The 26,353-nt window shown below is 35.5% G+C and overlaps 1 protein-coding gene across 1 annotated transcript; it reads left to right on the top strand.

Annotated features, from left to right (window-relative positions):
• The first annotated feature begins 7,632 nt into the window (after positions 1-7,632).
• BACH1 (BTB domain and CNC homolog 1) lies at positions 7,633-25,782 on the top strand. Its single transcript, XM_026852868.1, has 5 exons — positions 7,633-7,745; positions 10,032-10,329; positions 14,129-15,520; positions 17,243-17,449; positions 22,421-25,782. Exons 2-5 carry the CDS (start codon positions 10,090-10,092, stop codon positions 22,880-22,882), a joined length of 2,301 nt encoding a protein of 766 aa, XP_026708669.1. The 5' UTR covers positions 7,633-7,745; positions 10,032-10,089; the 3' UTR covers positions 22,883-25,782.
• The last annotated feature ends 571 nt before the right edge of the window (positions 25,783-26,353 follow it).

Below are 26,353 nucleotides of genomic sequence, written 5' to 3'. Positions count from 1 at the left end.
AGGGCAAATAGACTTTAGAAGCATTGGTGAAATACAAATAAATTGAGTTTAATCATTAGACACACATTGGAGAGTGGAAGAGGTAGCTTAGGGTATCAGTCCCTCAAAATGCCTTTAAATCAGAGCCTTCATCTTAAAGAATATTCAGTTAATCTTCAGAATCATATTGAGTTTATTTGTGAATGACTTAATTTGAACTGTAAAGATGATCTTTGTAGTTGTTTGCTCAGATTCCAGTCTTTGCCCATTCACTAATAATTTGATAAGTAGATAATCAGTATTTACTGGCCCTGTTTACGCTGCTTTTAAGATCTGTATTTTATATGGTGCCATCTCAAAAATACTTATTTATAGCTCAGCTGGTAAGGCCATGTCTTCCAGCAAATGGTCTACAGTTTCCTGATGGGAAAACTGAAACACAGCTTTATGTGATTTGTGTGAAGGTCTTCTTTACTTGAATTATCATTTGAAGTCTGGTCTTCTGCATTTTTTTTTTTTTTTTTTTTTTTTTTTCCTCCTGATATAAATATTGGCAGTTCTGCTGAACCTGCACATTTCTGTTTTCATAGAAAGTTTCTGTTTCGGAAGTTCTTTCTGATTTAAGTCTAAAGTATTTGTAGAATTGTTTCACATAGTGTAAGGAACAGTTGTAGAAAGAAATCGGAGTTAACAAGCTAGTACCAGAAATAAGATTATGAATATCACTTCCAAAAAGTGTTTTCTTTGACTTGCCTATATATTTGCTTCTCAGTTCTCTCAGGTTGTTTCTTGTTTCCTTCTAACTTAGGGTAAGATACGTTAGAACCTCAGATTGTTAAATTAGTGTTCATTATAAATATTTTGACATGCATACTTGTGAATGAATTCTGACAGTGAATGATTTAAATTCATTCATATTCTTTGTTAAACTGAGGCAAGGAGTAGAATGTGTATCTATAAATGCAAAGGTATTTGTCCTTTAAGTAAAGGCAAGTGTTGACAGTAGATGTTAGTTGTTGTGCATATTTTATGTTATGCCAGTTTACTCCTTATCATAAATGAATATTTTTATCATCTAACCTGGTTCTTACTTAAAAAAAAAAAAAGTTTCTACTAGTATTATTTGGGTGTTGTGTCTGTGTTGGGTTTCTTGCTGTTGTTGGGCATTTTGGGTTTTTTTAGGTGAACCATGCCTTTAAGAAGTCTGTTCATTGTTGTTACCTTCCCAGAGTAACTCTGTTTTAATACCAGCAGAACTGAAGGATTATTTTAAGTGATGGGGTTTTGCTGCAAAGTAGTCTCTAACATCCTTTCAGTCTTACATCATTTTTGAGCAGTGAAACAAACCAAATCGCACAAAATGATTTGTATCCCTGATCCAAAAATTAAACAATTAGTGTTGTATAAAATAATGGTAAACTGCAAAGTAGTAATAATTTTTCTGGCTTTGATGTGGAGTGCTTTGTATGATCTTCTGAGGGGAAGTATTCAAACTTCTGCTCTGTGGAAGATGTCTATGATTACATGGTATCAATCCTTTTATTTTTTTCTTTAAAATCACAGCTTATGGAGTCTTGTGACTATTGGGAATCTCAGGTCTCACCCCCCTAAGTTCTCATATAGCTTGCAAAGATTAAAAAAGTGAATATTCAGTGTCATAAAATGTAGAAAAAAACCCCAAAACAAACAAACCCAAAACAAAAAGACTCTCAGTGCAGACTTAAAACTTGCCAGACTTCCCATGATTCTTTTTAATTCTCGCTTGTAACTTGACAAGAGTCCAAATACTGTGGTAGGAATTATGTTGCAGCAATACAACCTAATAATTTTTAAAAACTCATTTATGTAATTAAGCTGTGAACAATATAATCCAGGTGTTTAGCGTACTTCTATTGTAAAGAATACAATTTAGAATTTTAATTATGAATATGCTAATCATCTTCAGATGAGACCTACTTTTTTCTGGATAGCATTGTTCTTACAAAGCAAAGCTTACATTATGCTTTTTTAAATCACTTTTCTCTTTTAAAGACTTATTGAACTAAAGATAGAGAAGCAATAAACATGAACACTAAAATGCTTGTTCATTCCTTGTCAGCATAACATGAATCAGCAGCTATTAAACTGCTGTAGACATTCATCTGTAACATAACTTTATTTCCTTAAAAGGAGAGGTAGCTGAGGGCAAGGACATAGATATAAAACTTCCTTTGCGGTATATTTTGAATAAATTGTCTCTTATCCAAACTGTCTTGTTTTAGCAATAGTAAATGATAGTTGTCACTTTGTACTTTATGTCTGTGGATGACAGAATTTTTTTTGTAGGATGAAGTAAATGTATGCCCTAAGGGAATTGACTAAGTGACCTTCTGGAAGTTACTCAACAGATCAGCATAGGAGTCAGGAATAGCACCCAGAATTTGTTTTCTTCAACCTGTTTTTTTGGGTCTACAATGCCTTTTTATCGGTGTTCTGGAGTTTGAAGTGTTCTAAGAGTACAGATATGTTACAAGCATGGTGGTAGCTGAGCAGACCTTTATTGTCCGCTAGATGAATTGATTTTGCTAGTTTTATCATGATGGTGATCACAACTGAAATTTCATCTGGATGTCCAGGTTCAACCCCCTCAGATAGCAGTGACAGAAAAGATGTCCTGCCTGGGTTCTGCAGCTGCTAAAGGGGAGCTTCATTCTCTGATTTCTCTTGTTTCAAGAACTTTACCCGTGTACGAGTGAGAGTTACTTTGATTACTACTGAGGATTGATATCCAATATGGTATTTACAGATGGTTGTCCACTAAGTAGGTAAAGACTAAGGAACAGGGTTTTGATTACTTTTTCAGTAAATGGGGTAACTTTTGGACTGAATCATTTACTGGAAATTTATGGTAGCTGAAAGTCAGGAAAAAAAACCCACCACCAAACCATATGTGTAGACTGAGTTGATTGCAATGGTAGAGCCACATAATTGATATCTGAGCCTATAAATAAGAATAGCTGCTCTTTTTAGGAATATCTGAAATTGATTTATTGACTGATGGAAAGTAAGAAAGAGGCTGTTACACTCTTTTTTTAAAGAGAACACTGACTTGATTCTGTAGTTCACATTTTTTTGCTTAGCTCTTGCTAGTACCATTGCTGTTTTAGAGCTTAGGACGGTATGGGTAGGTTTGTTGCCTCACTTGCTGTTAAGTGTATTACAGGTGATGATAACAAAGTACTGTCCTGTGTTTTACTTGATAGTGAGTCTTTCATAGACAGTCATTGGCTTTGGATGCTAGACTCAATTGAATCCAAATGTTTGCAGGTTCCCAGTGTATCTTGCTGACCATTAGATGCTGGATTTTCTCTTTCAGGTCCTTAGATTTACTGCCAAGGGCTTAGCTTGTGAGTCATGAAAATCAGCTATGTCTTTCCTGAAAGTGCAAACCTTCCAAGCAGTAAAGGCATGACTGTTACTGATTTTCACGGATTTCTGTTCTCTGATTTAGCGTTTCAAGTGTCCTTAAAAATACTGAAATCGGAATGTTCATAAAGTATTTTGGTAAATGTGTACACAAATCATAGGTGTATCATAATGTAAATAGAAGCAGAAATGGCAGTGATTCACACTCGCAAACCTGTATCTGTTTTAAGGGCCATTTTAGTATTCTTTGGCTGTTTGCCTTAAAGAGTCTCAGAGCCTATGGAGCTGTTTTCTGTGACTCATTCATTCTTTCTAGTTGTGAATTTTCTTCTAACGCCCCCAGCAGATCTTTCCAGTGTCAGCTGGTCCCATCTTCAAAACACTCTCTTTAGCTGTAAAGCATACCCCTTTGTGTGTTGAAACCTCACCCTCTTCAGTTTTTGTGGTGTTTGAGTATAAAGGATGCTGAATTTACCTCTGTGTTAGCTGTCTTACCGTTTTTCCAAGTAATTCTGTGGTAAAGTTCCTGGCAGCTGTCATAGGCAGACAGAGACACCTCCAGCTGTTATTTTTGTTTTCTTTGTTCAGAAAGAGTGATGCAAGTATATTACAAACCATCTAGAAGCATACAGAATTGGTATTGTGTGACTATTTTTCTAAGTTACAGAAAAGCTTAATTGTAACCTGTATGGTATTTTGGGGGACTTTCTACCATTGATGCAAAATGTTTAAATCTCCATTTAAATTCTAAAGAAGTTCTTACTATTAACTGCACTGAATAATAGTATGTTTTGGCTGATTTTTATCATCCTGTACGTTTGGTATTCATTAGTAATAAAATATTTTGGACAGAGCATGGCTTAGAAATTCCGTACAGAAAAGCTGGAATTTTTTGGTAGTTGTCCAGTGAATATCTAGATAAGTGTCAGGGATTTGGGATAAGTGCTACTGATGTTAATATTTGCAGTGAGATCATGGGTGGTACAGTTGTTTTATTGGTATAAGGTTTCGAAAGTTGTCTTAACGTCTGCACCTTACTGCTATTGCTTCTTGTTAGCCATGTAACTTCTTTCCCTTTTGAATGGGATTTCTGCTTGTTACCGGCTTTTTGCAACCACAAGGGACTTAATCGCTGTGGCAGATTATGAAGTTTGGGCTCAACAATGCCAAAAAAAAGGCAAGTGTTTGTATTGAGTGTTATATGTCATGTCAGTTTACATACACCATGTGTTTTGCTGTCCGCTGCATAATATGAAAAATTACTCCTCGGCATTAAATGCTTGAGAAAGTGGTACTGTGACAAATCCTGATTTTTAGGAGCAGCTTGCTAGGAAGACCTATTGTAAAAGGCATTTACTGGCTTCGTTATTTTAACATATGTGTGTATATACAATATAAAAATTATGTATTATCTATATGATACATTGTTTCTATATTTACATATATTAACCCAAATATATAAATTTATATATATATAATTTTTTATAAATAAATAATAATTTTTTTTTTTTTTTTTTTTGTTGTGTGAAATGCAATACAAAACTCTTTCCAGGGCTGTGTAATGGTCTGAATTTTCAGTGACATACTTAAACATCAAGCAGTTCTTTTGCCCTGTCATAAATGTATGGAGGTAAGCTGATTTCTGTGCATGCTTTTGTCAGCCTCAGTGACAACTTGATGCTTCAAAGCTTCCTTCATCTTCCGCATAACACGTTTCTTGATGACCACAGGATGTTGAGTGCAGACTTTTACATGTTGCTCTGGTGCTACTGAGCATGAAAGTTAATCTACTTTGTGCCTGTTCTGTATGTGTGTGGATGAGAAATGCATCACAGTATTACGAGTTTTATCCTGGTAATATGTTGCTACTCTTATGTTACCTATTCCAAGGTAATATCATCTATTATTATTATTTCCTGTTGGTAACTTAGCAACATTTCCTTACAGCTTTACCTGGTCTCAGCCATAATGATTATCATCTTTGGAATATATACTTCTTTTTAAAGTATCAAATGAGGAAACTTTATGGTTTGCCTTAAGATCTGCACCAAGTGACTCTTTAAAGCAGAGACTGGGGGGGAAGGAAGTAGAGGATCCTTTAACTTTTATTCTGCAGTCAACTAAGAGTTAGAGCAGTAATTGCTACCAATTGTAAGCAATCAGATGAGCAAACCTGCAGTCTAATTTTGAAGTACCTTACACTTGCCATACTTCAGCTACCTCTGTGTTAATAATATAAGCTAATGAATAACTTAAATGCATGAGAAAAGTGAGTGTTGAATGAGATTTGTATTTGCCAGTGAGTTTTGATAGGCATCTTGCTCTGATCTCTAGACTATATACTTAAACAAATGTATATTCCTTTTAAAAATGTTGTTCCAGTGCTAATTTTCTTTAATATAATTATTTTAAATGTTCTTAGAAAATAAATATGTATATATCTAGTCAAATAAAACTAGAGATGTCTAAGTTTAATGAAGATAATGGTAATCCTACAGGTAACTCAGGCATGGTTTTCATTCTGTATTCTAGTAGGGAGAAAAGAGAAATGGAGTTACTTCACTTTGATAAAGCAGAGTACATTTTTATACCCAGTATTTAAGAGAAAATATTTTTGCCCCTAGGCAAAATATGTTTTATCTCAAAATCACTGTCCTATGAATAATGGAAACTTTATAGTAGCATGCTTGGTTATGTTTTTAAAACAGAACTTGATTCATTCAGCTGCAGGTGTTCCTTTATATAGTTTTTATACTAGCATGTGTGTTTATATATGTTGTCTCCTTTTTTTGTTCCTCTTGAGACTGTGAGGTTATTAGGTGAGAGGAATTTGAGGAATGCTCTTGTACTACATTACTAGTTTTCTTTTGCTAACTGCGGATTTGTAGTTAGTGAACTTTCATGTTGTTTCTTTAATCCTTTCAACTTGCACTGTAAGGACATTTTTAAGTTTTGGGGGATGTTTTTGGACTCTCCTTATTTTACATGGTAACTGCTGTATCAAATATCTTAAAGAATATTGTGTGCTTTTGTTTCTTGGTATCTTTTGCATTCAGTCACATGGTTGGTTGGTTGACCTGGCTTAGTGAACAGTGATTTAAATATTCGGTCATCTGCTGACTTTTGGAATACATTTACGAGTTAGCTAGCTGTACCTGTTTTTAGTTTTCCTTACTTAAGTGGTAATTTTAAAATAAAAATAGCATGCTAGAGTAGGAGTTTTGGTCTGGTTTCCAAGGAAATGATTTGTGTGATCATTGTTCATAGTGTCTGTTTTCCTTCTTTTTAGTAACTTGTTGCTGCTTTCATTTGAATTGTCTGACAGGGGGGAAAAATCTGACAGATAATACTTGTAGAAAATTAAATTTGTGTAAAATGGGTATCTGCACTAAGAGGCAGAAAGCCTAGAGGGGCCTGTCCTCATAGGTCAGTTGCAGCATGACCTTATAATGCTCCTTTAAAAAACACCATTGAATTGTTTTCTGTCCTCCACACCTTTTCTCTTCTTTGTCCATCCATAAAATTTTTTTTAGTGCTCCAGGAGGACAGTTAGAGAGGAAAAATTAAAGAGTTTACAGAAAAGGTGTACTTTTTCTCTTTGGTAAAACAGTAAGTCTTGTTATATATATGTATATAATAAATCTACTTGTGAACAAGTGTATCATACACTGCGGTGGAAAACCTGGTTGGCTATCTTGACAAATACTATCATAAATATGGTACCATGCCTTTATTACACAAGTGGAAGACAGAATGAAAATGTTGACTAGTTTGACCTCTTAGTACTTTTCTAAAGTGTTACAGATTTTTACAGTGGTTACACTTTCCCTTTCCTGTTCGATGCTTTTTATTTTCACCAGCGTTTTCAATCTTCTGCATCGTTTACTTTTGATTTATCTCTGTCAACTATGACAGTAATTAGCTTTTACAAAGAAGACTGAGAAAAAATTAGTGTTTGACTGTGGTGTGTATGGTGGTTTTTTTGTTTGCATTTTTTTAAAGGTTCTTCTAAATTTTGAAATGCTTAATGAAAATACTGCATTTTATATTTTGGATACCTCAAAAACTTGCATCCTGTTTAAAAATAGTGAGGATGTAACTTGGCTGATGAAATCTTCAAATTAGGAAGCTCAATATTCTGTTGGAGTAAAGTGTTAAATTGAGTTATGCTTAAATTAAATATTTTTACTTCCGAAGAAACAGAAGGTAGTGTTTCAGTGTTGAAACATAATTTTTTTTGGCAGCAACAACATTGGAAGCTCACTATTAGTGCTTCAAGTAGGCTGCACACTGTTTTGGAAGCATCTGTGCTTTGTGGGGATTAAGGAGAAAGGGGGGTTGACTGTATTCTGCATGTCTAAGTATGTAAACAAACTACTGTTCCTTTTAGCCTTCTATCCTATGAAAGTGTAATGAGCTCAGTTGGATATTGGAACTGCTTATTTTATAAGGGAAAACCGAAGATCGGTATATATGATGCATGGGTTGTCCATCTGAGGGTTGGGAGAACTTGGGGCTTCAAAAGAAGAAAGGAAAAAGAACCTTTTAAGGCCAGTCTTAACTATAGTCTCCCTCGTGAGTTTTGCCTGGGTGTTCACCCCAATATATGTCCTTATATTTAATACTTTCCATTTTGTTTTCCATTCCTTTTTGATGTTTCATTTGGTTTTGTTTTTTTTCTTAGACCTTCTGGTAACAAATACAGTTGTACTTTGTTAAACTGCCTGTGCTGTAATATCTGAGGAATATGATAAGCTAAGGATATAGAACAAACAAATTAGGAATACATGATTTATATTGCAAAGCTTCTCATAAGCTATTATAAGAATAGAATTTTGTGAATAACTGTTTCACAGGGAATTACAAAAGAATTCCTATTTAAACTGATTGGAAATTAAATATTTCCTAAGTAAACAAATCTCTGTAGTCTTGTCATTGGGTATATAAAAATGTTTAAACTGGTTTGGGTTTTTTTTGCTTTCAAAAATAAGCTCTTTAGGGTTAACAGTGCATGGTATAGGTATTGCTTAGTGGGGAAAACTCTGATTTGTGTAACTTACTTTTTCCCCCAGGATTTTTATTTTCTCAAAACAAAATCTTGTGTATTTAAGTGGATGTCCCAACACAGACTTAGTTTCTTTGTCTTTGCCAAGTTATGAGCTGTACATTTTGTTGGTAAAGTTGACTGTGAAGTTGTGCGTAAAGTGTTCCAAGACAGAGTGGGAAGGGCAGATAATGCTGATGCTCTGCACTTCACTGGAGCCCAGACTTGTACAGGGCTACTACTGCCTCTGGCAATTTGGATCTTTTTCTTCTCTCTATCTCTTGGAAAGGCCCCTAAAAATGCTGTGTGCCATGAAAATAACTTGAGTAGTGAGTAACCAGGAGTACAGCTGGCAGGGTGGTTGGTTATTTCCCCACTGTGTATAAAAATGGCTATGCCCTCCTCCCTCCTGCATTGTGAAAGTTTCCCATATTTGAAAACTGAAGATTTGCATTGGCTAGAGTTTTATTGTTGTTGGGAGCTGGCATATCATAACAACCTCTGTTGAGCAATATAATGATTAGGTGGGGTAGTTCTGGGTCAGTTGAAGTGGGTCTCAGCAACTGTGTTCAGTTACAGTACTCTTGGGTAGAACAGTGCAGTGTAATCTGAATGTTTGCTTTGTTAAGGTAATGCCTTTCATAGTAATGTAATATATTCCTTGCAGGGCAGCTCCAAATCTGATTATGTGGTTTTCTTGATCAAAATTTATATGTGAGGACACTTCTTATTAGGCCCCTGTCTTTCCCGGTCTTTCCCACAGTTATATATGAGCTTATTTTAAGGTTTTAAATGTCATATAACTTTTACTGTTGTTTATTATCCAGTAATTACTTTTATTTCAGAACTTTGATCTGTCACAAAAGGTACTCCTTTGCCAGGTGTCTGATTCATAGTGATCCATTAGGAAAGCAAACTTCTATCAAGCATGACAAATCAAATAGTGATGAGCAGGAGGGGGGGAAAAGGCTGCATTAGAGAATTAAGGCAGGTGGAAAATAGGAGAACTAGTCTACTTTGAAAACAAAACAAAATACTAACCTGCTAGAGAGAATGAGAGTATTTTTACCAATGCCTGATTGGTTTAGCAGGCAAACTACTTTTCAAAGAAGATAGAATACAAGTATTTTAGTCTGTACTGGGTGAATCAGTAAACAGAAGTAGCTTACATAGTATTTTGGTGACTGGGCTTAATGCATCTTTTCTATTTCTCTCTGCATTTTGATAGTGTTGGAGTCATGTCAGAGTCACTGATAACTAAAAATGAAAGCTTAATTTTTTTTTTTTTTACTGTTATGGTAAACTTACGACTCTGAAACACTTCCTGAGGAATAATCTGTTCTTTATCACTGAAGTCACATGAATAACTGTTCCCTTTTTTGGTCTGTGAGACTACTAAAGTAATATTTTAAGATTTGTGTACTTTAAATGCTCATAAGCATGTATTTATGTATTAACATATATGAAATACTGAGTATTAATCTTGGTCTTAAAAAGAGTTAGAACAGATGATGCATGTTTGACATCATGCTTGTGTTTTAGTATCAATAGGTTCCTGTTGGATATGACTATCACGTGTACAACCTGTTTTTTCTTCCCCTAGATTTGAAGAACAGAAGCATGCTTTCCACTGAGATTTATGCTACCATTTATGATACAGAATGTCTCTAAGTGAGAAGCATAGTGTGGTTTTTGCATATGAATCTTCAGTACACAGTACCAATGTACTTCTCAGTCTTGATGATCAGAGAAAGCAAGATATTCTTTGTGATGTTACTATTTTAGTGGAAGATCAGCGATTTCGGGCTCACAAAGCTGTGCTTGCAGCTTGCAGCAGTTACTTCCTTTCAAGAATTGTGGGCCAGGTGGATGCTGATCTTATCATCACTTTACCGGAAGAGGTGAGTGTCACTCCCTTCTGTATTTTACCTGCCAGTGTTTCTAATTTGTTTTGTTCAATGTTGTTTTACAGTAGGTTGGTGCTTAATTGAGAAGTTAAGGCAAGAGATTAAAGAACTGAAGGGAAGGAATTTCAAAGTTGTAAAGCTGCTATTGGTTGTGGTAAAGGCTAGACAGATACAAGTGTATATCACAAACTGAAGATAATTGAATGCTGTCTTGGGGAATGTATAGGGGAGATCTTTTAAATTAAGTATGTATTACTTAAAATTATGCACCTGCTTTGAAGCATGTAAGTTTGTCAAAAACCAGACCTTAAATGGTAAGGAGTCATTGCACAACTAGTTGTCCTATATGAAAAGAGAATACTTTTGGAATAATAAACTAAGGCTTAAAAAACCTTTTAAATCTGTATCAATATTTGGTTTTGTATGTTTGAATAATACAGCTGTGCTTCTATTCGTTGCTTGCTGCTTACTGTTGATAACAGTTTTATTCTGCTCAGTTCTCCATTCTTTTTACACACATCATTAGCAGCTTGATTTTTCTTTTTATACTACTGTGGTTTATTACTTTTAAGACTGAGAAAATGTATTGCAATTACTTCATTTTTTTACCCCTAAAATGCATGTTCTTAAATCAGATTGAATTTAAAGGCCTACAGTGGGAATAAGCCAGAACCTGACATCCATAGAAAAGAATATTTATTATTACATCTGGAGTGTCCAAGCCATTTAAAGATTCCAGTTGGTGTTTAGTTAAGTTTTATAAGAGACATGAGGCAAACAAGTGACAGGATTTTTATGTGAAATGCTGTGTTTGTAGCTGAAAAGTGAAGAGTCTCAAAGTGCTCTGATTGTGCCCAATGGTAGCAGTTGTCTGAAGAGTTGGTTGTTAAATAATCAATGGTTTTCTCGGAGTTAAGTTATGGTAATTAGCTTTGGAAGTGAGAAATAGCATGCAAATTGTTGGCAACTCAACTAGAATCGTTAAAGTTGGAGGAAAGGTGCACTTCAATGAATATTTACAGTGACATTAGAAATTACATTATAAGGCTTGTTTATGTACAAGACTGACTTGAGTGGTAGCACAGGGATGATGTATTCAGAAAGCCTATGCTTCAGCAGAGTAGCTACCTCACTGGCTTTGTGTTGTACTGAGGAAAGCACAAGAATTCTGTTACTGTAATCTTCCTGATTTTATCAAAACCAAATAAATGGGATCAAGTGATCTCTTTAGAGCTTCAGTGGTCCTTGCAATAATGATCAATGAATTTGTTACAAAATTACACTGCAGCATAAATAACACTACATCACTTTTACTCAATCTTCATGTGGTGTCTGTGTGTTCATTTCTTCTTACACTTTTTTTCTAGTGGTTTAATATGTTGATAGACTGAATATGTCTCAGATTAAAAGAAAAGTAATGACGGGAGTTGATGTGGAAGGGAAGTAGGATTCTGGGGGACAGAAAGCCATGATTTGGAGTAAAAGAGGGAAATTAGTGGCATGTAAAACTTCTGATGTTGAAGAGAGAATTCTGCTTTGGGATGAAAAAAATAGATACTGGAAGAATAAGTGGTATACATCAAAGTTGGAGAGGGTAAAATTAATGTCTCATGCAAAACAACTGTTCCACTGAACCTGTGAAATAAACCTGAGTTAGCAGGAACCGGAGTTTGTAAAGAAAATGGAAGACTATAATAATCATGATATTTACTACATTGTAAACTTAAGAGGACCATTAATGTAATTTAGTATTACTGATGTAAGAACTGAATCTACTGAAGCAACCAGCAAAAATACTAAGTGAATGTCACCTTTTAATCATTTCATCTGATCTCTTGGTAAAAGCATTTTGAGATTTGGCAACTTGAGCTTTTCTTATGGGAACTGCTAAATATTTTGAAACGAGTCAGTTTTGGGAGCTGCATATTTGAGAGGGGCAAACACTGATCACATGGTTTGACATGTGATTATTATTTTTTTAACCTTTTTATTAATCCAGAGTCTTTGAAGTTTAAAATGATTACATCAGCCCAATATCTGAGATACAAAAATATTTTTTGGAATTAAAGAACTTAATAATATATATTATATTGTAAAGACTAATTACTGACATCTTGGTGTAGGTTTGTGGTGTTTTCACTCTGAGGTAGACTTTCAGCTCAAATACAAGTTAAATAAATGGCTACTGAAAGAACTACTTTTCTAGGTCAGTCAGACCAAGAGTCTTTCTAGCATTCTATCTTGTTTGAGGTTAGCCAGCTAGAAATGTGTAAGAGGAAGCAAAAGGAGTAACAGAATGCTTTTTTCCCTTCTTGATTCCTCCAGTTTCTAGCAGTGTTTCTAGCTTACGTAGAACATACAGTTTTGAAATACCGTTGTATTTGTTTTGTTCAGTTTAATGTTTAAATGTCACTTGTTTGTAAACCCACTTTAATGATTTATTTACTATACTGAGTTTGAAGACTTCTTGCCAGCTTATGGATAAACTGTCTTTTATACTACCCTTCCACACATGATTCAGAATGAATTAATGTGGTGGTGTAATCAGTATTCTCTCCAGAGCATATTTCAAATGCTATTTTAAGAATTCTGTAGATAGTTTGTAAGAGTTTACGGACAGTTCTGCTGAACTCTGCAGATCTTTTCAGCTTCCTTTCATGTGTTGCATGTGTTCTTTATCCAGCCACTAAAAACCCAAACTAAATAAATGCTAAATTGCATGTATAGTTAATTATCTTGCTGGCTGAAGAATTAAATATAGTTAATGTATTAATACAGCAATTTATTCAGCATAAAATCCTGTTAATTTCAGTAAAGAGGAGGAGCAGAATGTGGCCTTCAGTTTGAGTAGTAATAGTGGACATACTGTTTTATTCTTCACTTGCATAGAAGGGCTTAAGGGAGTGTCATGTAATTTTTAATATGATAATCTGTTTACAGCTGTCTGCCCAATTCCTTAGTAATTTTTTCATGCATAGACAATGAACTTCACAGAATCATCTAGGTTGGAAAAGACCTTGAAGATCATCTAGTTCAACCATTAACCCAACACTGACCATTCTCAACTACACCATATCCCAAAGTGCTCTGTCAAACTTGTTCAGTTTGTAACAATACAGGTTTTTTTATCTCTGAATTCCCTGTTAGGCAACTGTTCTGTGCTTAAAAACTGAGCTGATAATGATGGAAACTTTCAGTTAAAACTACCTACTCCAATGAGGCTTTAAACTGAGAATAATTAGTTTTGCTGCACAGTTTTTGGTTACAATTCATCTGTGTGACGAAGGAAGGACTAGGTAGTAATAAATAATCATGTGTGGTCAAATTCCATTTTTTCAAACTTTTTTATCAGTGATGCATAATACTGAGAAGATAACAGTAGTTCTCTTTAAAGGAACAATTAAATACTGGCAGCATTTTAATCTTACTCTGTAGAGTAATTCATATACAACTTGGGTTCGAAAGATATCTTCGTAAAGTTGGAATCCAGTTACTGGTTTTCAGTCTACAGCAGTATTTTTCCTTTGTTAATGCTGTAATGTCAGAACATTTTATTAAGAGATTGATCACAGCAAAGATGATAATGGCCATAAAATACAAAGCATAAAGTTGTATCAGAAGATTTGTTTTAGAATGAGTGTGGCCATGTTTTCTCTGTGGAACAAAGATACTGCTTTTGTCTTGTACTCTGTCCTGCTGGCATGGTTTGCTATATTTGGGTTCTGTGTGTTTCTTTGTTTAAACTCATATTTGCCATACTAATGTGTTTTTCTTTTTTTTTTTTTTTTAATAGGTAACACTTAAAGGATTTAGTCCTTTGCTTCAGTTTGCGTACACAGCTAAACTTACTTTAAATAAAGACAATGTGTCTGAAGTTTGCAAATGTGCTGAATTTTTGGGTGTACACAACATTGAAGAGTCTTGCTTTCAGTTTCTCAAGTTCAAATTTTTGGACTTCAAATTGGATCAGCAGGAATGTCCTAGGAAGAAGTGTTGTACACAACGTTGTCAGAAAACAAACCCTAAAATTGGCAGTGTGGATGATGGAGACCTAGAAATAGATGATGAAGCAGAAGAGATTTTAGAAAAGGAATATATTCAAACTCCTGACACAAAGCCCTGTAAAGATGAAGAAAATGCTAAATCATTGCCTGCTCTCCAAGATAATGCCAATCAAACATGTGATCCTGTACATTTAGAGAAGGGTAGTGTTTCCAGCTTATCTTCTCAATGCCCAAAGTATAGGAAATTCCAGAAAGCTTTTGGAAATGATAGAGTTCATACTTCAGAGTCTGGTTCCAGTATTAAAGACGTTCAGGTGCCACCAATTGCAACTTTTCTTGAGAAGGAAATATCTGATAATGATGGCATACAAAAAGCTCAGGAGTGTGTACCTATGCAGCTGGTCTCAAAATGTGAAGAGACTCAGGTAAAAATGGAAGAAGAGGAAGAAGGCATTTTGAAAAAGGAAGAATCAAAGAGAGATTCTGTGACTCAGAATGTGTCGTGTCCTGTGGAGAAAATGGATCTTGCTGCTTTCCCCCAAAACTCTGCTGCGCCTCATGGACTCAATTCTGTGTGTTTTTTACAGACTTGTGAGCAATATGCGGACTTGAATTTCAGTAGTATGCAAAACAGCACAGTCTTGGCTGAAAAAACTGTATCAGGTACTGGAGTTGGGAATGACAAAATTGAAAGTCTAGATGACACACCTTCAAAGGTTGATTTGTGCACTAGGGAAGCCAGTAACATTGCATCAGCTGGTGATCGAAGCAGTGTGGAGAGAGAGGTAGCAGAACATCTTGCAAAAGGGTTCTGGAGTGATATTTACAGCACAGAACCCTGTCAAATACATTTACCACCTGTGGTTCCAAAAGAGAGCTTGGAGCCGGTATATTCAGGGAAGAAATCAGAGTGTCCATGGCTGGGTATCAGGATCAGTGAAAGCCCTGAACCTTGCTCTCAACGAACTTTTACAACATTGAATTCTGTCAACTGCCCCTTTATAAGCAACCTTAGTACTGAAGGATGCTCCAACAGCTCTGAAATAAGCAGTGGAGATTATGTTCAGGGACAGCCACAAGAACAGTGTCCCTATAATTATGTGATAAGTTTGGGAGAGGATTCGGAAACTGACACTGAGGGAGACAGTGAATCCTGTTCAGCAAGAGAGCAAGAATGTGAGGTAAGCACATCCTGCTGTATCTTTTTCTTCCCTGTCTCTTCAGGACCTATTCAAAACTCTAATTCTGAGTCTCTTGGGGTTTCTTTTTTTTTTTTTTTTTTTTTTTTTTTTTTTTTGCTTGTTTTAAAAATCTGGGAAATTAAACTTTAAATAACTGTTCAAAAGTTTGTGTGGAAGATCACTGTTAATTCAGGGAGACAGTATTTTTTGGTAGGATATTGAAGTGGTAGCTGCTTAATTATTAGATCTTTTCAGATAATTTTCTGTAACAACTTTAACAGAAAAGGTGAGTCTTAAACCAAGAAATGGGTGTTTCTTTTTTAGAATATTTTTTTTCTACTTCAGTTAAACTTAAGAAAACTGAACTTCTTGGAACCTTTGTTTTATAAAAACTTAACAGTTTTCTTGGTTTTATTCTGAGTTGTGGGGAGAAGATGTAAGTGAAATGATACTTCAGATTTACTGTGAAATGAAAATCAAGTTTTCAAATGGGCTTCAGTAGCTGTGTATTTAATATGGCTTTAATAATATTACGTTCTCTAAAACTGAGGTTGTATTTGATCCTTCAGCTGCAGAAATTGTGGCACTTCTTTGTCAGAGCTTTAGTAGTGTTTTAGGCAGATGCCATACATAGTAGTCTAATCCTAAAAGATTTTACTATATACCAAGAATGATTTTTGTCACAGTTCTTAGACTGTAGAATTGTACTGTGACTCTGTGTATGTTGGATCATTTAATGTCATGAAAATTAAGTTGTTAAAGCACTAGGGTTTTTTTCTTTACAAGATACAGAGCATTACTGAGACTTAAAATAAGTAGAATCTACCATCAATATAGAAAGTTAGCAGGCCAAGCAAAACAGAATTGGTTAAATACATTCCTCATCTTTACATTACCAAGAAGTAGATGGCATAATTTCTGAAGGAAATTCTCTGATTTTTTTGCCTTTTGTCACCAGTGGTAGACAAACACAGAAACGGATTCTCTACTTTTTAAACTAAATTCAGATCTTTCACCACAGCAAGATAACACATTCTGCTACTTAATATACTCAACTGTAAGAATTAGTTGGATACTTCATAAAATGTGTAAACTGTTTTGTAAAGGTAAAGATCTTTTTCAGCATTAATCAGGACTTCATGATCTAGGTATAATGTGTTTCAGAAGCTCCTGCTTCTGTAGCTCAGGTGTACAGACATAGCAAGAGCCTGCTTTTCTCTCTTCTCTAGCATTAAGAATTACAAGATAAATATTGTAACTTCTATATTTTAAGTAAATGCCTGTCTCAGATAAACTTTTCTTGCAGAAAACTCTAGGTACAAATATGTATGCAGGATGCAGTCTTAATAGCAGCCTAGGGGAAACTTTAGAATGAATAGTGATTCTTAACCTGTTTTGTGCACCACCTAACCATAACTTATTTTCCTAGAGTGTATCACCTGATTATTTGCTACACACATGGACGGATTTCATCCTACTCTGAATATGTTTTTGAGGATCTAGTGTAAATGTGCAAAGTATTCAGCCCATGCTTGAACTCTAGTTGAAACCCCTGTGTTTTATCCACCTCAGCTGATGGCTACATTAGCTAGCTCTTGTCTCTGAGATTTAGAAAGATAGTCTGTATGGTAAGGAATCCTTAAAATGAAAGCTTGAGTTTGTCTGTTGATGTTTTTGTCTATCAGTTCCACCTTTGATTTACAACTTTATCTTACCTTCTAGGTAAAACTGCCATTTAATGCACAAAGGATTATCTCACTTTCCAGAAATGACTTCCAGTCATTTCTGAAAATGCATAAATTAACTCCTGAACAATTGGACTGTATTCATGATATCCGAAGAAGAAGTAAAAATAGAATTGCAGCACAGCGATGTCGTAAGAGAAAGCTTGACTGCATACAAAATCTTGAATCTGAAATTGAAAAACTGGTATGTATAAATAAATCATTACTGTTGACTTGAGTCTATAAACATCTTGACTGGACATCTGGCTGTAGTTTCAGTGAGGTGGCTTACTATTTTTTCCACTCAAGCTTAGAAAACTTGTATCGGTATTAGCCTTCTTGATAACAGTTCTAGATTTTCCATGCTTTACTTTTTTTTTCTGTGGACTTCTTTCTATTCAAGTAAAAGTGCATCATAGCATAATTTTTGGTGAATGGTGTTTCTGAAGCCCATCAACATTGAGTTTAATTGCACAGAATGATTCCCAAACAGCCATCCCACTCCTTCTTTTCTGTCTCTTTCCCCTTTCTTGCTTTGAGTTTTTGTTCTTCAGCTTGTGGTATTGCTCATGATCAAGCTTACAGTTATGCAATTGTTAGTTGTGTAAGTATTGGTCTTGTAACATATCAACATGGGTTGGTGAACTGTTTCCTGAGTGTTGAATCTTAAAAATGAGACCCTTGCAGAAAGGCGGAAGATACAGCAGAATTCAGGAAGCTGCTTGCTTTTTTAGCAGTTGTATCAGGATTGTAGCTGAGGAATTAACACATCTAGATTTCCCTGCAACCACTTGTTAATATAATTTCTCCTTCTTAAAAGGAAATAAAAAGATAAATACATAAGAGAAATGTGCATAATCTGAAGTTCTCCTGGCAAGAAAATAATTGAGTGGGTTTTTTTCTGATCATTCTTTCTGATCATACCACGTGCACTATACAGTTCAGTTGTTTAGGGTTACTGTGCTCTTAATTGTTTATGATGCAGTTTAGACTTTGTGAATGTGGTATCTGCATCAGCTAGGAACATAGGCAGTCATGTTGCACCTTTCTCCTTACAACTTCAGAGTGAAAATAAAATTAAATAAGAGCAAAGTGCCATGGGCTAGAAACTTACTTTCCTGAAGTGATCCATCATCTTTCACATGTGCTTCCAATTCAGCAGCAAAGGAGATACATTGAAGGAAAGCCTGCAGTGCCATACAGTCCTGATGTGTTGATAGAGCAAGTCATTCAGTGTGCTGAATGAAGATGATTCTCTGGGAGGGAGGGAAACCAGGTGATCATATTAATACCGGTTATATTATTCTGACTAAAGAGAGAAGTTGCATTTCTGATAGTTCAGAACTTTCTGCCTGGTTTTGTTGTCATATTGTCATTTCTATTGTCATGTAACTTTGTCAATATTGTGTAACACTGGGGTGTGTGTGTGTGGAATTAGATTCATCTGCAAGATCAGACTTGTAGTTGACTTAAGTGACTGATAATCATAGTATAATATCCTTTCTTCTGTGAACCTGTGCTAGAACAGACTGAATGTCTGCAATTTGACAGAGAGATATCACTGTGCAAGGTATGGACGATGATTTGAGAACTGCGAAGTGAGGTATGAGTTAGGAGTCATGCTCTAGGCACAAACATGTTCCAATCACTTTTTTTTTTTCCCAACTGCACAGCTAAATTTCTTCAGAACTTCCTGAAAAGACCTTCTTTGGAGCTGTTGAACATAATATAACTGATGTTATGCACCATCAAACTTGTATAAGTTGTGCACAAATACAGAAACTTTTAAGATCTGTTTAGGCATAATTTTTAGAAGAGGAGAGATATCTCTGAAAGGCATTGTATGGTATACTGCATGCATGGTGACTCCTGCCTCGTTCCTGCTTCTCTGGATCACTTGTGTCTCAGACCTGTTAGTCTTTGATCTTCTTATGGTAGCCTTTGTAATGTGGCTTTGAGAGGATAAATATGGTCTACCTATAGTTTGAAAACTCTTGACAAGTAGATAATACCCTGTACTATAGCCTGTTAGGAAATATTTGGTTAAATTCTTTATCCTAGCTTTCATTATGTGCAGTATGTTGTCTTATATTAATTTCTATTAGTTGCTGCTTACCAGGTTTTTGTTCTCTCAGATTGAAGGATAGTATTTGTGGTATGTTTCTTGGGGAAGTCCTGTATCTGGAACAGACTAACTCCCAGCATGAGTAGACACTAGAGACTGACTGGCTGGAGAGTAGCTTTGCTGTAAAGGACCTTGGGGCTCTGGGCAGACAGCAAGTTGAGTGTGGATCAGCAGCATGTCAAGGCTGAAAAATGGCTATCAGTGTCCTGGGCTGTATTAACAGGAGTACAGGTGGTCGCTCAAGGGCAGTGATTGTACTCCTGTGCTTAGCACTTGTAAGACCGTATCTTTTGCCCAGTTTTGACCCCTCCCAGTGCCAGAAGTACACTGACCAACTGGAGCAAAGTTAGGAGAAGCAACCAGGATGGTCAGACCTGGAGCACTTCTGAGAGGCAGATGAAACAGGGCTTCTGCTAGGAGAAGAGATTGTTGTAGAGAGGCCTTACCTGCCCATATCTGTGGGGAAGTCCTCAAGATCATGTAGCCATTGGGAGTGGAAGATCTTTGGCTTCCCAGGGGATAGTATTTCACAGCAGGAGAACAAAAGACATTGTCATAAATTTAAATGGAAGATTTCAACAGGATATAAGGAAACACTTTTTTCCAGTGGGGACAGGCACGCAATGGAGCACGTTACCCAGAGAGGTTGTACTTGCTTGATCCTTAGAGGTTTTCATGGCATGACTGAGCAAAGCTCTGAGCAGCCTGATCTCACACAGATGACTTTGTTTTGAGCAGGAGGTTGGACTACAGACCTTCTGAGGTACATTTCCACCCAAGTGATTCTGTAAAATTGAAAGTCTTACATTAAGCTCTGCTTATATTGAAGAAAAATGTTCTCAGTACTGAAATCTAATTGTTATTCAGGAGAATTAAGTTTGGACATTTTTCTTGATCTTCTGTACTGATAATGTAATTTTTGACCCTCATATAATCTTTGTGTATTGATCCTTCAGGCTAACCTCTGTGATGGTCTTATTCACTAATGTTCCATATTTGAGAATACATATGGGCTACTCAAGGAGATGTTGGCTTGTTAGAGACAGCTTTTTCAGAGCACCTGTGTATATTCACATTCCTTGTACTTTCTCAGCTCGAAGATTTAAAATGAGGGTACTTGCAAGGGGAAGCAGAGTAAAGGAAAACTGACCTCAATTCACAACTTCCCTGAAGATTCTGTAGCTCAGGAGAAGGATGTGTCAGTGAATGACATACTGTAAACTGATCCAAGAAATGTAATTGAGATCTTGTTATATATACTATAGCAGGAGAGGAGATGGGTGGACTAAATAGATTCTTCACCAGAAGAATTAAGAGCTCTCAATTTGGTTATTATGACCTCAAAAGTAACTGGCATTACTTTGCAGTATTAGTATAATGCTGCTAAAATAAAACAATAATACTTACATGTATTAATCTGTCAACAACTTCAGATAAGGGCAGGGAACTTACACTGGAATGGCTATTTCTGAGTGTTGATGTCTGCATTAAATAGCAGCCCAGATAATTTCATCAGTCCATAGTACACGGCTGAGTGCCTCTACCCAAAATGTGCATAAAGTGGTTTCAGATTAGTAGATCTGGCAATGGCTGCTCCCAGTATGCTGACAAGTATAAGTTTATTAACAAAGCACTCTTTCTAATAATTTCAGGCAAAATGGATTGGTAACAACTGCTTCTCTTGCAAAACACGACAAAGTCAGTTCTTTCAAAAAGAAGTTGTAGAGGTTGCAGTTAGGAGTTTCTGCTGCAAAAGGGAATATGAGAAATATGAAAATAATTAAACTTCATAGGAGAGAATTGGTGTAGGAATAGTGATAATGCACAGTCCTTACGATTAAAAATTATTTCTATTTTTATGTCTTCAGAGGTCTGCCTTTTAGAGTTCAAAATGTGCGGCATTTTGGGTTTTAGGTTTGGGGTTTTTTTTTTTCCTTTTTTCAACTGCTTCACTATGGTCTTGCTCTTTTCCTGTCCTTTGCCATTTCCTCATTTTTCTTTTTTCAGGATGTTGCTTGTTTCCATCATTAGACCATCCCTTCAGTTACCCATGTCCTTTTATCTTCAGCCAGTTGTATCGGAAGTCTCACAAAAATTCATGACGTTGAAATAAAACAAAACACAAATGAAGGAACAAGCTAATTTTTAATGAATGGCACTTTTTTCTGTTTGATATTCATTACTGAATTGCTATCCCTTTTGCTGCCTTGTGTTTGGAAAATCCTTTTGCATTATGCAGCTAGATTGTAAGCTCTTCAGATCAAGGACAGTCTTATTTCATGTCTGAGTGGTATCTGCCACTCTTACGCATGTTTGCTGTGTAAATGAAACTCAAGCATTCAGCTGGTATTCCTCTCTTCTAATAGTAGGCAGCTCTGTTCTTGTTTTTTTAATTCACTATCTGTCACTGCTTTAAATTCTTTAACTTCCCATGTGGTGCCTTGAAACAAACTGGAGTGTGCATTTCCAGATAAAATACTTTGTTTACAATTTTAGCATGTTATATTTCTTTAATTTTCCTATATTTTTACTTTTTGAAACTCTTAACTCCATTGTTTTGTTCTACAGTACACTTGGCATTTCAGAATTGAATTTATGTTCATCTAGCAGAGTAGTATTAATAGTGAAAATGTAATGTCTGGTTTTCAGCATTTAACTTTTAAAATACAAGTCTCTGAAGATTGCTCTACTTAATGTTTTGTTGACCCAGTGGTAATGATTTAAATGTTACCCTGTAGAATTAGTGTTTCAGGAATGTTTATAGTAAGTGAAGCTAAGTTTCACTTATTCAATAACTACAAATTACTGTTTTGCCAGCATGAGCTTTGGAAAAGTTGTATGCCTGAAAAAATGACTTCAAATAACCAAGTTGATGACACTTGAGAGGTTAGGATTGTCCTTTTGATTGTGTCAGTGTTTGCCTTCTTATTGCCAAAATACTTCTGTTTCAGCAGACCAGATTATTTACAGTCTTGTTCTAGCTTTGTTAGGAACATAAACTATAGGGTTTATGTTAAAATGCAAACTAAAAGGCTATTTTTCTTCTTGCAGCAAAATGAGAAGGAGAACTTGCTGAAGGAAAGAAGCCACATTTTGTCAACTCTGGGTGAGACAAAGCAGAATCTGACTGGACTTTGCCAGCAGGTGTGTAAGGAAGCAGCCTTGAGTCACGAGCAAATACAGATACTTGCAAAATATTCTTCCTCAGATTGTCCGCTCTCATTTTTATTCCCAGAGAGAGAACGAACAGCTCCATCTGATAGTGAGCTTGCGATGCCAGCATGTATAGAATTAGCAGATGGTCTTTCAGGTGTTACATCTACAAATGAGCAGAGTTCTTGTTATCAGTGTGTGAAAAGTGTGTGTGATACAACATATGATCAAGTACAAGAACTGCATCCAGTTTCTGTAAGAACATTAGAGAAAACTTCTCTTGTGGAACAGTGTGGACAGAGCGGTGGTATCACAGACTTCTGTCAGCAAATGACTGACAAATGCACTACAGATGAGTGAATCTATTCTTATTGCCAGCCTCTCAACATTGCAACTAAAAGTAAGATTGAGCATTATTGTAAAGTAACTTCTTAAGTGAAAGAAAAGATGATACTATCTTTTGAAACTACATTGACAATTACATGGTCACTATATTACTTGGCAAACTTTGGTTTTGCTCTGTGTAGTTTTAGAGTGTAATTTGTATATGTCAGCCTCAAACTTATTCTGTGTGGTGATGCCAAGGAGAGTTCAAGAAAGATTTTGGAAAGTATAAACTGTGCACAGATGTTTTTGTGAGGAAGCTTTCATTCAGGTATAGAGCAGCCTTCACTCTGATTTATGCCATCGTATCTAATGCCACTCTGCATCTCAAGAAAAGCCTCCTAACAGGTGTTTATGCACAATGACTTCTATACCTGGAATTCTTACCTCTTTATGATTTTTTTTTTCCTGGTAGACAAACCTTGAGAAACATGTATAGCTCTGTAAATGTTTATTTTGTAGATGGGTTAGGATAATGACAGTATGAGGAGATTATGGCAAGTGTGCTCTAGAACAGCTCACTGCTTCCTGTTGTTTCTAGCTCTGTACCAGAGCCAGCTTTTACTGACTATATGCTTTTGTCTTAGCTCTCCAGTACATAGTTAAGGCAACTGGAACAGCAGAGGTGCTGCAGCATACTGCTGTCTTCTCTGAATTTTGTGGGAGGAATAACAACGTACTGGGAAAGGCAGAATTTTGAAATGGACACAATTCTTTGATTAGTGTGCATTGGATCCTCTGGCATCTGAATCCCATATGCTTGTTAGAATTCATTGCTGTGTTGTGACTTACTGTCCTAGCACCTTCAAGCTCGCTGCTGTTTGTGATAAGTTGGAATCAAAGTATTGTGAAAGTTAAGGACAATTTTTTTTTTTTTTAAGGTATTCAGGCACCGAGTTCTTTGGCTTCAGTGCCTAATTGCATAATTACATCTACAATTGCATAATTGCATCTACAAATGTATTTGTGATCAAATGTGTTGATCACTGGGACCAGTAAAGATCTATTGCAGAATTCTACTCTTCAGGATACTTTCATGGCTAAAGTAGTACATTTTCAATAGCTTCTGCTATAAGTATGAACATATAGAAAGTATAATAAGGAAATGAGCTGAGGGATTTACTTTACTTGCTGCGTGAAGGAGAAATTCAGCCACTAAAAATAATCCCTTTTTTTTTTTTAGATTTTTACATGGCAGTAGATGCATACTGTATACCAATGATGCTTTTTTATTTAGATATTATTTTCACACCAGAACTAAGTATTGAACCTCACCACGGAAAACTTTGATTTTGCTGGTTTACAAAACATGAAGAATCTTGTACAAGCCAGTGGAATTCTTCATTTCCTACCTCAGAATGTATATTAGCTTTTTGTGTCTTTTGTGTGCATGTACAGTAGGCAGCAACTAAGCAAAGGACTGTTGTAAATACTGCTTTGCAGTTTTATCTTGCATTGAGACAAAACTTGTTCTTGGCAAAGCTGGTGTTTCTTCTTTCCTTCTCCCCCTTTATAGGTAATATAGCATTAATAAATATATTAAGACTCTTAAGCCACTTATTTAAGAGAAAAATTAAAAATTGGACAGACTTCAACAGTACTTCTTATAACCAGCACGTAATACAAGTGACTACACTACCTCACCTATGAAAGTGGATTTAAATCTCTAGTGATATCCTTGGATTTTCATCATATATCATTACTTTTTTTAAGGGGAAAATTTATGATATAGGAGCATAGCTTGTGTAAATCACAGTGCTTGCAGTAATTGAAATTCAGAAATAAATACTATATGGCAGACATCATGAAAGTTCTACTGCTTTGGATATATTTTCAGATAATTGAAATGAAATCCTTTAAAATTACTATCATTTATATATGTTGGTCCTGTATAATATGTATTACTCATGAAGCTCTCTGGGTTTTTATTCCAGCATCTGTAATATGCCTGATTAATTTAATCCACCTTCCCTCCCACGCTGCTACCCTGAGCAGTGTTTTGCTCCTAAGTCTCCATTTTATTTAAAAAGCAAAGCAACAAGAAAGTATAAAAAAACCCAGAAACCCCCAAACCTCTCTACTGTCCATACATAATACAATTTTTAAAGCTGGTGATATTCTGAAATGACGTGGATAGTGATGTTAAAGCATTGTCCTAATAGTACACATACTCTGAAATAGCGTTCCTTGGGTTAAACATTATAAAGGGATAGAGCATATATGTAGAGAATGACTGGCTGGGAACTTAAATATAGCCAATGGCCAAAACCCCTGACACATGGCTATGGATGTTGGAAAACAAGGTCAGTGATAAACAAGTTGAGAGGCCAGAATATCCACCAAAGAGTTGTGCTCCCCTGCTGCAGTCTGGTGATCAGCCAGGATCTGTCTGAATTCCACCCAGCAAACAGTGCAGAAGTCATTGTTGTCATTGACATATGGTAAAATTCATGTTGTGTTTTTAAACCTATGATGAACTTGATGAAGTCTGAGGGTAGGCTTTTGCCTAACCAGCTGCATCTAAATAATTTTTAAAATACTTACTTAATACAGTAGACCTACAAGTTGCATGTTGACTTCTATAGCCTATATCAACTTGGAAAAGTTAAGAATGAATGACAATTTTATGATACAGAATTCTCAGGTAAATGTTTTGGAGTTTGGGTGTTTTTTTCAGTAAATAAATACTCAATTTTGAAACTGTAAAATACTTTGTTAAAGCATGTTTTAAAATACTTTGGACAGACTATCTGAAAGCCATAAGAGTATGATGGCATACAGATTGTAAAATAAACAGATAATTACAACAGTTGATTTTGTATCTTTCATAATTCAGTATTTTCTATGACAATAAAAACCACTATCCTTTCTACAAAGGCTTTTCTTTTTTGTACAAATCTTTTGCAGTGAAAATCTTTACTGGTGCATTATTCACTTATGTAGCACTACTAAAACAGTAGCAAAGTCTTCTATATAGTTTATAAGTTCCTGAATAATACACACAGTAGCAAATATTAATGAGTTGGAATAAATTTCCTGTAAGTTCGACTTTTTTGTGTCCTGTTCTGTTTGAGTGGATTTTATTTTGGGGGGAACTTTGTTATTTATTGATTTATATTTTTTTTAATATTTTAAGGGAGAGAAGTAGTAAATGGCTGATTAATGAGATATTGTAGGTTTGGATCTAGAAAACACTTGCAGTTGATGATGGTATGCATAGTATAGATCAGTCCATGAGACTGAGGTTTATCGTAGGGGAAGTTGTAGTAATATGTATGTTTATTAAGCTTCTCAAGAAGTTTCTTTGAATTGTAGATCTGTTGCGGCCTGTTAATCAGAAGGATTGCAGAAAACTTACTCTTTGAGAAACTGCATTTATCCTAATCTTCTGTACCTCCTGAACAGTAAATTGTAATGCTGAATTGTATTTCTCTCTCACACTGAATC

Source organism: Athene cunicularia (assembly GCF_003259725.1).
Source record: "Athene cunicularia isolate RWA chromosome 1 unlocalized genomic scaffold, athCun1 chr1_part1, whole genome shotgun sequence".
Taxonomy (NCBI): Eukaryota; Metazoa; Chordata; class Aves; order Strigiformes; family Strigidae; genus Athene; species Athene cunicularia.
Note: the sequence above shows the minus strand (reverse complement) of the source record. Positions and strands in the feature narration are given on the sequence as shown.